At 58.7% G+C, this 11,820-nt stretch overlaps 1 protein-coding gene across 1 annotated transcript; it reads right to left on the bottom strand.

Moving 5' to 3' along the window:
* Positions 1–1,903: 1,903 nt before the first annotated feature.
* On the bottom strand, positions 1,904–11,680 carry ARHGDIA (Rho GDP dissociation inhibitor alpha). The gene is made up of 6 exons (XM_033001851.2): positions 11,571–11,680; positions 5,440–5,649; positions 4,952–5,035; positions 4,303–4,379; positions 4,059–4,122; positions 1,904–3,616 (listed from the first exon to the last, which is right to left on the bottom strand). Exons 2-6 carry the CDS (start codon positions 5,627–5,629, stop codon positions 3,417–3,419), a joined length of 615 nt encoding a protein of 204 aa, XP_032857742.1. The 5' UTR covers positions 5,630–5,649; positions 11,571–11,680; the 3' UTR covers positions 1,904–3,416.
* Positions 11,681–11,820: the final 140 nt, after the last annotated feature.

The raw sequence follows: 11,820 nt of genomic DNA, 5'->3' as shown, positions 1-11,820 counted from the left end.
CCGCCTCGCTCGGCCGCCCCGCCCTCGGACGTGGCACTCGGGCGGCCCCGGCGCAGGCGCACTGCGCGTGCGCGCGGCCAGGCGAGCGTGGTGCACTCTGACTGGGCCGCAGCCGCCGCCGCCCTTTGACCCAACCGGAAGCGGAAGCGGCGCCTCCGGCCCTCCGCAGGGGCGCGTGGCGGGACACCGGACCCGCCCCCGGTACCGGCCCCGCGCGCCCCGTCCGTCCCGTCCCCCCCCTCCCCAGTCGCCATCAAACACCCCCCCCGAAGGGCGGACACAGGCCGAGAGGGGTCGGCGGGGCCCGGTACCGGGGGCGGGGCCGGCAGCTCTCAGCGGCGCCCGCGCACGTGCTGCAGCGCCGGTCCCCGTTGTCGGCGCCGGGCGGGTCCCCGTCTCCCGGCACCGCGAGACGCTAACTCACGATTTCCACCCCCGTCTCCCCGGTGCCGGGCCGGGCGGGCACTGCCGGGGGCCGCGGTTCTGCCGCCTCGGCCCGAGCTGCTGCCGCGCGCGGCCGCCTGCCTGGAGCAGCAGCCCAGCGGGTTTCGTGGGGTGCGGCCCCCACGGGGGGTTCGTGGGGTGCAGCCCCGGAGCGGGTCGAGTCTTTTGCTCGGAGGCCACGAGCGCTGAGAACCCCCCGGCCCACCCCCGTCCGTGTGCCCGGGCGGGATGGGACAGCCCAGCCCATCACCCCGCGGCGGGGACGGCGTCCCGGAGGGGAACACGGGCAGCGAGTCGGCGCCGCAGCCCCTCAGCCCCCGGAGCCACGGCAGGGAGCCTTCCCCGGGCACCCAAGTAACGGCCCAACGGCAGCACCAACGTCCAGGGTTCGGAAGGAGTTGCCAAAGAGCTGGCGGTTGCGTCAGACAGGATCTCGGCCTGACGCGAGTGCCCGCAGAGCGGCTGTTGGGGCCCGCACAAGGAGGGCCTTTGTTCGCGTTATCGGCACATCTGGGCCGGCTGTAACGGCTGCAGGTGATGGCCCCGAGCGCGGGCGCTGCCTCTCGTGTCCCCACACTGTGGGGAGGGCAGTGGGTTGCAGTGGGGCCCAGCCAGCTGGGGGGAGCAGTGCCGGCGAAGCGCAGGGCTCAGAGCTTGGCGGCGGCCAGCAGCTCCTGCCTGGCTCAGGCAGCCGCGTTCTGGCCCTTGCCCTTTCCGAGTTGTGTCGTTTCCTTTAGCTGCGGCACCTGGGAAATGCGGCAGCGTTCCCGGGACCACGAGGGGAGCCGGTGCTGTTTGCTCAGTAGGTTCCCTCCTGTATTCAGCGTTCTCGGTCACCGTCGCCAGTCTGAGGCTGGGTGCAGGGCCGAGCCGTCTCCTCCACAGCTTTCTAGTGCTGCAGGTTCTGTAGAGCTTCTCCCAGCTACACTTTTCTTATCCTTAACACAAACATGCCACACGCTCTGTAAACATCCACAGGCTCTTACCACACGTCGCCTCTCCTGGATTCCGTTCTGCTGCCGATTGCCTCCCTCATTCTTGGCTGCACAGGAATTCACTCCGTGCTTGCAGCTGGGGTAGGCACAACGCAGGCGGGCCAGGGCTCAGGACCCACCTGCTCCTCAGCTGGCGGGAACCCCCCCCCAACTTTGCAGCCTCAGACACCCACCATTTTCACTTCCCCACACCCTCCTCATCCCTCGTACTGCAGGACACGCAGAACAGAGCGAACAGCGAGGAATAGAGCTTGAAGACACACGCTGCAATGGGGTCCTCTTGCCTCTTCTCCTGTGGAAAGGACTGTCCCAGGTTCCTTGTTTCACCACTCAGCAAGCCCAGGAATTCGGGTCTTCTCCCATCCCCGGTGTTTGCAGAAATCCCCTGTGGGACAGTTCTGGCACTTCCTGCCAAAGACCCAGAACCAGAAGTTCCAGAACAGAACCAGAACAGACAGCAGATGGTCAGTTCAAAGATTTTATTTAACTGTCATAAAAGGAGAAGCAGGCGATGATTCCAAACCTGTTAACCCGGGTCTAGGATTTACAGACAATATGCACCAAATCAAATTAACAAAAATCTCTCTAGGGGCAGGGCAAGGGAGAGTTAGAGGCAGAGACGTAGCTACGAGAAAGCCACATGTACTTGGTCCCAGTTCTAATACGACCTCAACGTGGTAGGATCCAAATGAGAGGGCTGCGGAGCTGGGGTGTGCCCGCCCGGCCCTGAGGGGTTTGCAGGCCCGAGGGCTCCGTCGCCCCGAGCGCCGTGTCAGTGCAGCCGTGGGCTGGCGTGCTGCAGGATCTGCCACAGGCACGGGGCGGGAGACGAGTGTCAAGGCAATAAATACTGACGGGCCAGGCACAGATTTTAAAGGCAGAACAGATACATAAGGCATTAACTGCTTCTGAATACTTGTCCATGGCAAGCTCTTTGTTGATCGCGTCAGGAGAGCAGCTGCAGAAACAGACTAGTCCATCCTCAGCCCAAAACAGCCAGGAGGGCAGGTGCTGTCCTGGAATTTCAGTGCTTTGCAGATACCTTGGCTGCAATGAGAAGTGTGAGGTGATGGCAACACTGGTGACTCCCACGCCCACCTGCCTTGCAACCCCCGCTAAGCCTCGGAGGCAACGAGGCTGCCAGAGAGTCCGGAGCTCTACGCAAACAGGGCCAGGGGTTCTGCCAGGCCAGCTCTCTGGGCACTGGCAGGGGTGGCCAGGCGTCACCCGGGATGTCACACCACCCTCCCCTCTGGAGATGTCCCGTCTCGGGTGAAGAACGGACCAGCAGCAAAGCGGGAAGTTGTGAATCTTTCCTAATAACCCATGAGGGGTGTGACCAAGATGGGTGCCATGCCAACAAACGGGGGGCGGGGAGGTGGCATTTAAAAAGTGTAACAGGGGCAGGGCCCCCTCCCTAGAGGACACGTGTTACACATTAAGGCATCATGGTTACAGGGAACATCCACAAATGAAGCTGCCAGTGCTCCCAGGACACTGACGGGGTGGAAGGGGCAGGCTGGACATGATTTTAGCCAACAAACGGATTCAATAGCTGCCTGGCATCGGAGTTCTTCAGCTACTTGGAGGCAGTAGCTACCCTGAGCTGTGCACAGGAAAGCCAAGCACAGGATCCTACACAGATCATAGGAGTCTCTCCCTTCGGCACCCACCCAAATAAAGGAAGGTGAGAGGGAGCAAAGGGCCTGGCGAGGGTGCAGGTGTTCCCACCTCTGCGCTGGGACATCACAGCCCTGGCATGGGCAGCTGGAGACCAGATGCAGACAGCACGGTTTGGTCAATGCACTCAGTGATTCTCTGGGGAGGGGGCACATTACAAAAACTGAGCTCTCTGGTCAAATTATAACAGGGGGTGAAAGGTAAGAGGGTTCCAATGTCAGCACTTTGGTACAGGGGGGGATTTCTACGGTAGCCACTGTCTGATTCACGCTCTCTGGGGTTTGGCCTTGGGAAGGGCTAGTCCTTCCAATCCTTCTTGATGGTGAGGTTCCACTCCCAGGACAGGTGGTCAGTCTTATCATCATCTGTAAACTTGGATTTGATGTTGTAGCTGCCCCGGGCCAGCATGCCCTTAGGGGCTTCTTCCATGGGGGTCAGAAACTCGTACTCCTCTGCTCGGGGGCCGTAGCTCCCAACCATGTATTCGGTCTTGTCAACTAGAAGGAGAAAGAGAGGTGTACGGAGGCTGTTTAAGAGCCTCCCCTGCCTTTGGGGCAAGGCTACAGCAAATGGAAGGTCTGTGACTGCTACAACAATCCACAGAGGAGCTGTGAGAACAAGAACGTCACCCACACCAACACCTGCGTTCACTCCAGGAACGTCCCCCCACGCTAGCACTGCTGCCAGCAGCGACCGGCTCACCGCCGTGCTCCGGCGGGGATTACACATCAAGCCCAGAGGTGCAGGGGCAGCCAGGACCCCAGGCTGCCGCCCTGCAGCAGGGCCAGAAGCCACGGGCTCAGCGGCACAGAGGTGACTGAAGACCAGCTCCTCCCATTATGAGCTGCTGGGGCACCCGCAGGCGAGCCCCATCACCGCAGCAGGAAGAGCGGAAAGCCCTCACACAAAGCAGCACCCGAGTCACAGAGAAGCACTTACTTTTCACACCTTTCCGGAACGTGTGCTGAATATACTTCAACCCTGACACAATCTCCCTGTTGACCTGCAGAGAGACAAGAGAGGACTGTCAGAAGACGTCTCCTAGACACACTGCCCACCCCACCCACAGTGGGGGACAATTTCCTCCATCACACCGCTTTTTGGGACTCAGGCACTCCCTATGCTGGGATTGCAGCAGTCCAGTGTTCCACTCGTTCTTCAGTTCTCAGATCTGAATTCTTACCCTAAAGGAGATTTTTATCCGGTATTCCACACCCTCCTTCAGCACAAACGCTTGCTTCTTGTAGCTCTCCAGGTCACCTACAAAGAAGGGAGAGGGTTGCCTTTGTATTGTGCTCTGGGGTGAATTTAAATTGCAAGTGGTGATTATAGTACAGTTCCTGCAGTAGCAGGGGATGACCCCGACTGCCTGGACAGCACACAGTTCATACTTTCATTTTTGCATGACAGGACCCTCCTTGCACTGCCCATGCGACCCAAAGCGGGCAAGCAATGCCCTGTGAAAGGACACTGCAGCGCAACAATGCAGTTAATTCAAGAATGTTCCTTTGTATACGTTTGCTCTGAGGCTGACACCACTTCGAAGCTGCCATCAGCGTCCCTGAGCAGGCAGGAGGGCAGGTGGCTCCCCGACCCAGCAGCTCACACCTCTACAGAAAAGGGAGCGGAACCAGAAAGGCCGCAGTGGGGGACACAGCCGCCGGGCTCAGAGCACAGAACCCTCCGGGGGCCCGGGTACCTCGCTCCACATCCAGCACCGCTGCCGTTCAGACACAGGAGGGTTTCCCTCCCAGGCCAGCCGTGCGCCCACGGGACCTTCCACCAAGCCAGCTTCGGCCTGGGAGAAGGGCTGGAATTCTCCCCCAGCTCACCTGTCAGGTCCAGCTCCAGAGGGCCAGGAGCAGTAGCACAGACCAAAGTCAGTTTGGTCACCACCACATTTGGAGCATTGGGATCTAGAAGAGAAGCGAAAGGGCTGTTCAACACCCATCCCTAATACCAACCAACACAACCCCTTTTCCTTCCAGGGCATTTCTTGAAAGAGCAAGAAAACCAGTGAGAACAACATCCCCCTTGGTGCAGGTCTGGGCTGCCTGCTGGGTTAGGCTCAGCCCACAGTCTCCCCAAAAGCATCCCCCTCTAAAGACAGGGTGCCACCCCTCAGTCCCTGTGTGCTCTTCCAATGGCCAGAGATCGCCACGAGGGGAGCGCAGACACACGCCGTTGTGCTCCTGGCCGTGCTCCACTGAAGCGCCAGGATCTGGGAGGGGAACAGCTCCTGGGCAGGAGCAGGGGTGAGCCCCGAGGTGACCGATGGGGCTCTGGCTGGAGCGAGGCACAGCCACGTCCCGGGGCTCACCTGCAGTCACCGTGACGGCACCGAGCAGCGCCTCCTTGTACTTGCGCAGGCTCTCATCATCCTTGTCCAGCTCCTGGATCTCCTGGATGCTTTTCTGAGCAGGTGGCTTATAGTTGACGGAGTGTTCGTCCTCCTCATTTTCAGCTGCAATCTGGGCCAGCTGCTCCGCCGTCGGCTCCTGTTCTGCCATCCTCACACACGTGAGTTACACTGAAGTGGGGAGGAGAAGCGTAACTGCACCTCCCTACTCCACCAGCACGGGCTCCCTCCAGCAGTTCAGCCCATCAGCAACAACCAGGCTTCCCCAGAACCACTCCCCCAGGACGCCACAGGCTCCCTCTCTTCACTTGGGCTGTCCCCAGGGGACTCAACCCTGCCAAGGGCCCGTCGCCCGCAGCCCCTGCAGACTCCTCCAGCAGGCCAGGTCTCACACTCAGCCCACGGAGGCTGACACAAGAGGGAGGAAAAATTCAACCTCGGCACTTTACTCCTAAGCTGGAACTGGTAAACACCCCAAGCCATAGAGGAAATGCGCTCCCCCACAAGATCAACAAGGTGAAGTTTTCACTCTTAACAGACCTGAGCCCAGAACAAACCCAGTTCAGTTCTGCTCTCTATAACATACGATTCCAGCTAAGCATAGGCCTCTGCCCCACCACTGGCACAACTGCCAGGAGCTTCGGCTGCAATCTGGAGCTCACAGTTTGTAACTTGATCAGATCAATCTGCTCTGCACCAGGTGCTGGCAACCTCGGAGCAGTGGAATGAGACACCTGGCTCACCTGATCTCCTGCCTCCTCCTTGTCAAAGATCTGTATCATGCATGGCCAGTGAAACAGATAATGGATTAAATACATGTGCAGAGTTTGGCTCAGCTGCCCGAGACTCTAACCGGGAAACACCCAGCTGCACACGGCAGGCTGGGGAAAGGCGGCACCAACACCCTGTTAAAAACCTCTGTAAAAGCCAAGGGACGTCCTCAGTAGCTCCTGATGTTCCACAGGGCTCGCTGTCCTAAAGGTCATCCTACAGCAAATATCAACTTGGACTCTCTAAAGACTCGAAAAATTCTTTCAGTGACAGCTTTTGGAAGTCTTTTTGTACAAGCAAAATCTTTCACAACTGTTCTGCTGATGGATCCACGTGTTTTGGCACTCCCGCATCCTGCTCAATATTCCCGCCTGGAGCTCTGTGCCAGCACACACGACTGAAACCAGACTGCGGAACTGCATTCACTGCTCTGGTATCTAGTTTCCAAATAAACCAGGAACTACATTTGCTCCAAACACACACAATGTACTTAAGTACAGGCTTAACTGCAATCTACATGCACCCAAACCTTCTCATACAGGTTACACTAAATAAGCTAACCATCATCAATTCTTTTCGTCTTTGAGCTAATGGACATCGTAACACACAGCTCAATTATTCCATTTCTGCCCAGTGTGCCACCCAGCCAGGGAGGGAGACCTCAGCTCTGCCATTAACCACACACGGTTTACAGAGCACATTTTATAGCGACTCAGGGCAAGTTCTACAGATGCTGGAGCCAGTCTGACCCCACATCAGGCTTGAGCCTGGCAACAGCCGTAACAGCAGAGCAGTGGAGGTGCCACCTGGGTGCCACTAGTATTTTTAGCCATAAATATTATGAATGTTTTGTTGGGGAACAGTGCAAAGGAGACAGATGAGACACAGAAAGTGAAATTTTGCACATCTCTGCCAGAAGAGATGGCTATACAGACCTATCACAAAATAGAGAGAAAGGAAAAGGGGAGCAAGAACCAGTGACCAGTCCCCTGCCAGGGTTCTCGGGTGAGGCACCAGCTCCCACAGAGCCAGTGCCGAGGCAGAGCTGCAGCCAGGCCCCTGGTAGGACCCGCTCCTTGCCCACCATCAAACATGAGAACAGACTTGCTGCCTTGTCCTGGGCTGGCACGGCTCTCGGGGCGTCCTGGGGGCAGGAGACTTGCCACAGACACAGCTGGTGTTTCTGGGTATTAAAGCTTGACTAAGATTTATCACCAGTCCAAGGTGGGGGGACAACGTGACACTTGGCCATTATTACAGGGGCTTTGGACCTCTGTGGCACAAGCGTGTCTGTGTAGGGGAGCTTTTCCCATTGTACCTTCGCACTTACAACTCCCAATAACCACCAGTACTGACCCCTATGCTTTACAACAAACAGCTGGCCCTTCTGCGTGGCATTCTCCAATATCTTGGCAATGAATATCACGGAAATTTGTACTCAGAAGGCCATTTAATCTCATGTCATACATGAAGAACTGATTAGATTTCACTCTGGTATCTCTGTATCAAACCCAGTCACTTCCTTTGTGCTCCTGTCCAAAAAAGCCTCCAGCCTTGAAGGGTCCCAGAAGTGCTGAGCAAACATTCAGTCAAGGATCTGTTCCACTGCCTGATGCCCTTACTGCGGCCCTTCGGCTCCCTCCAGGCTACATTTCACCTCCCAAGCACTACAGGTTGTTCTCTTGCCATACACTGAAAAATTCCTGGACCTCCCTGCTATGACACCTGCAGCTTTCAGGAAACAGAAGTGATGGACTTTTTCAGTGAGAGCTTTAAAGAACTGAAGTCCCAAGTCACTGACTTCTGTTGACTCCTAAACTCTCTGTGATCGAGCTCTCTTTGAATATAATAAATGAACACACACATGGCAGACAATCCCCCAGTATCCGCATGCGTATCCCCGACACGCCGGGTCCCTTGCCACGGCATTAGTGTCCACAGGTGTATTACTACCTTCCAATTTCCAGACCAAGCAGAGGCAAAACTTCTAACAGATGGGCCTGATCAGCACCTGCAAGCGACGGCCCACAGGAGCCACCAGCCAGCCTCTCCTCGAACAACCAAAGCTTGCCGAAGCCAGCACGGCACACGCGGCAGAGGATCAGCCCTGCAAGGTGGACAGAGCAGCGCCAGCCACAGCGCAGCTCCCAGCAGCAGCATCAGTTCTGGAAGATCGCTGCGCTCCGCACAGAACAGCCTCGGCGTTTAACAGTACTGATTTCCAGCAGCTGAAATAGCACCCGATTTCCAGGAACCTGATCCAGTCCTGATCAGTTAAGAAATGCGTTAATTTGGTCTCACCCAAGGACAGAGCTACCAATTGTAACCAACCTTCAGCTCTAACAGATGGGGCAACAGCTTCCTCCCACTCATCGCCAACACCCAGTCTTCATCAGCTCTGTTAGGGCAACCGTCCCCACAAACAGGTATTCAGCAACAACCATGCTGGAGAGGGCACAGAAGAAAAAAAAACAACAAAAACCAAAATCCCCAGCTCTTCAGTTGTGTTCCTATGCCTCTAGCCTTAATCCTGTGATCCAGAGCTAAAGAATCAATCATGCACACCACCACACAGGTTAATCAAGAACCACCCCAGTCCTCACAGGATCTCTAAAATGACAGAAGCCCACCAGAGACCAAAAACGACTCTTCAGACCAACACAATTCACTATTCCAACCAGCAGCACAGGGTTCCGCTCTCCGAGGAAGCCCTGGAGAAACACTCCCCCTCTCCCAATAGGCTTCTGCGGGAGCAGCAGTCAGAGAACACCTCCTCTGAGCAGGCTGTGCCACAGCCACTGCCCCAGAGCTCCGGGCTCCTGCGCCCTGGCCTGAGGCGAGGGTGGAGGGGCACCCTGCGACAGAGCGGGGAGGCCTGGCTGCAGCCAGCCACCCCCACCCGCAGAGAGCACTGCGTGTCACCACGGGTCACAGAGCCTCAGCTACTTCTCCAAACACACGGCCAGAGAGGAAGGAGACTCCTAATCAGAACTTTTATGAGGGCCTCAACCCCACCCTCCAGGCTTCTCAGATGAAGCATTTATTACAGCTCAGGATTAGTAAAGCAGAGCTTTTCCAGGTGTGTGGAAGACCAGCCATCGCACTGCCAGACAGGGCAAAGCCAAGGGACTCGATCGCCTGCGAACGGACAGGAGAGAACCGCGCTGTGTCCCAGCTGCGCCGTGCTGAGAGCTCCAGCGAGCACGCACCGACGCGCAGAGGAGGGGGGACCTGCAGCACCGGGTCGGGGGGCTCAGCTCCTTAACGAAAGCCTGCCCGCTACGCTGCTGACCTGCAGCTGGGCACTGGTGCCTTACAGGGGCTCAGCACCTCAAACCTCAGGCGTTGCTCTGAGGCGTTTGGAATCACATTCCTCCTCAGTTCCTTGCAGGTCACAGCAGCCTGTAGAAGACAGCAGGAAGCTGAATCGCTTCCCACCTGGGAATTTGCACTCAGCTGCCTTCACTGCTTCCTCAAGTCAGCAGTTTCTCCTGGATTCTCCCAGCATTTTTCCAGCAGGACCCAGGAGCTAGCAGCAGTGAATGCAAGAGCCCCACCTTCTGCCAGACAGAAAAACTGCTAGGCACATAACCCTGTTTGTTTTCAGGCAGAGAGCGATAAGCAGTGACTTCTTCATACCCGGGATCAAGATCCCACGGCACTAGTGAAACCAGAGTTAGTCAGAGTCTCTTCAGATGAGCTAATTGGCTTCGGATGTCCATCAGGCCACAGCGCAGCCGTGGGCGCACAGCAGTGCCAATTCAAGCCGTCCCCACCCTTCCTTCTTCCCCCGCGGTGCAAGGGAAAGCTTGTGCAGCCACACGGCAAACTCGGTTGGAATGTGATGCAGTTAATAACCATTTCTGCAGGGCTGTTTTCCAGCCAGATCAGTTCGCTGATCCGGTTCACTATGCAGCTGCAAACGCTGCTGCGCTGTCAGGACACGGAGCCAGAACTGCTTAAACCGGCTGAGCTGCGCTGCTGCTCCACATGCACAACGGCAGCTCGGGAGGCCGGACCAGAAATAAACTGGGCTAGGCTGGTTCCCACAGCAGCGGCAGGGGAGGGCAGGCACATCAGAGGCAAAGGAGGAACTGGCGACTCACTGACACTTCCTGAGGCCACGCGCTGCCCTCTGACACCACCCGGGAATTTGGGGGCAAGGGGATGCCCAGGTAACGCTGCTGCACCAGTCACTCTGTAAGAGCATCCCAGAGCACTCTGGTCCCTCCTGATCCCCACCACTGGCTCACAGCTCGGGGGATGAAGGGCTCTGGAAACAGTCTGCCTTTCAGGGACTCGACAGTTTAGAGATGTAGGGGGTTTTTAATGTTTCGGTTTTTTTTTTTTTTTTTTTTTTTTTTTTCCTCATGACATAACCCTGGACTGCAGTTGACCTACAAGGCGTTAATTGTCAAGAGCAAAACCAGAGGCATGTGCAGACAGTTCCATACGCTCACAACTCCAGAAGTTTAAAAAACTGTCGCAGTCCGACATGCAGGACGCAGCGAAGTTGCACGGGCACGGGGGCTGCAGCCGCGGACAGCAGCGAGCGCGGGGCCCAGCCGCGCAAAGCACCGCAGCGGAGCACCACAAAGCGCCCCTGCTCAGCGGCTCGGGGACAAGAACGCGCGCCCCGGGAGAACGCTCGGGCAACCAGAGCAACAAAGCACTCTGGAGCAGCCCCGAACCCCCCAGGGGAGCCCCTCCGTCCCCGAGCGTGCCGGCCGTTCTTCTCGTCGCGAGAAAAGGAAGCGACGACTTTCGGACTCGTAGCAAAGCGCTGGCGGAGCCAGGGAAGCCACCGGCCCCCTCCCGGCAGGGCTGCGGGGGAAGGAGCGCCGGCAGCTCCCGCGGGAGCCGGGCTGCGGTCCCGGTGCGCGCTGCCTGGCGCGGCCCCCGCCAGGGGAACGGGACCGGCTCCGGATTCTACCGCGGAAGGAAACGGGCCCCGGGGAAGCCGCTTCCAGGTTCCTCATTTCGTAACGAGGAACCATTTATGGAAAATCTGACTGAGACGAACGGGAGGGCCCGCACCCCCCCGCGCCCTGGAAAGGGAGAAGGGCCCCGCGTTCCCCCCGCCGCCCCGGCACCGAGAGGGGCTCGAGGCGGCTCGGAACGGCCGCGGCTCCTCCGGGGGGCACGAGCCGACCCGAACCGCCCAAGTTCCGCCCCAACCGCGGGCCTCGTGCCCCGCGGGCTCCGCTCGGGAGCGGCGGCTTCCCCCGGCCCTCGGAAGGTCGAGCAAGGGCGCCGGTACCGGGACCCCGCTCCCCTTCCCGTTCCCCGCGCCCGGTGCCCCCCGCCCCGCCCCGCCCTACCGGCCCTGCTCGCGCTCCGCGCTGCGGTGACAACGGCGCCGGGATCCGCCCAGCCGCCCGCGCGCCCCCGCACTTCCGGGACACGCCCGCCGCTTCCCGTTAGACGCGGCTCGGCCCCGCGCCTCACTTCCGGCCGCGGCCCGGCGCGCTGATTGGCCCAGGGGGTGCGCGCGCGACGGCGGGACGGGCGATAGAGTCGGGGCGGGGGGGCAGAGCGCCGCGGGGCGGGGCGCGGGAAGGCGCGCGCGGG

The sequence above is a fragment of the Tyto alba genome, unplaced genomic scaffold (assembly GCF_018691265.1).
Source record: "Tyto alba isolate M040663 unplaced genomic scaffold, T.alba_DEE_v4.0 Super-Scaffold_39, whole genome shotgun sequence".
NCBI lineage: Eukaryota > Metazoa > Chordata > Aves > Strigiformes > Tytonidae > Tyto > Tyto alba.
Note: the sequence above shows the minus strand (reverse complement) of the source record. Positions and strands in the feature narration are given on the sequence as shown.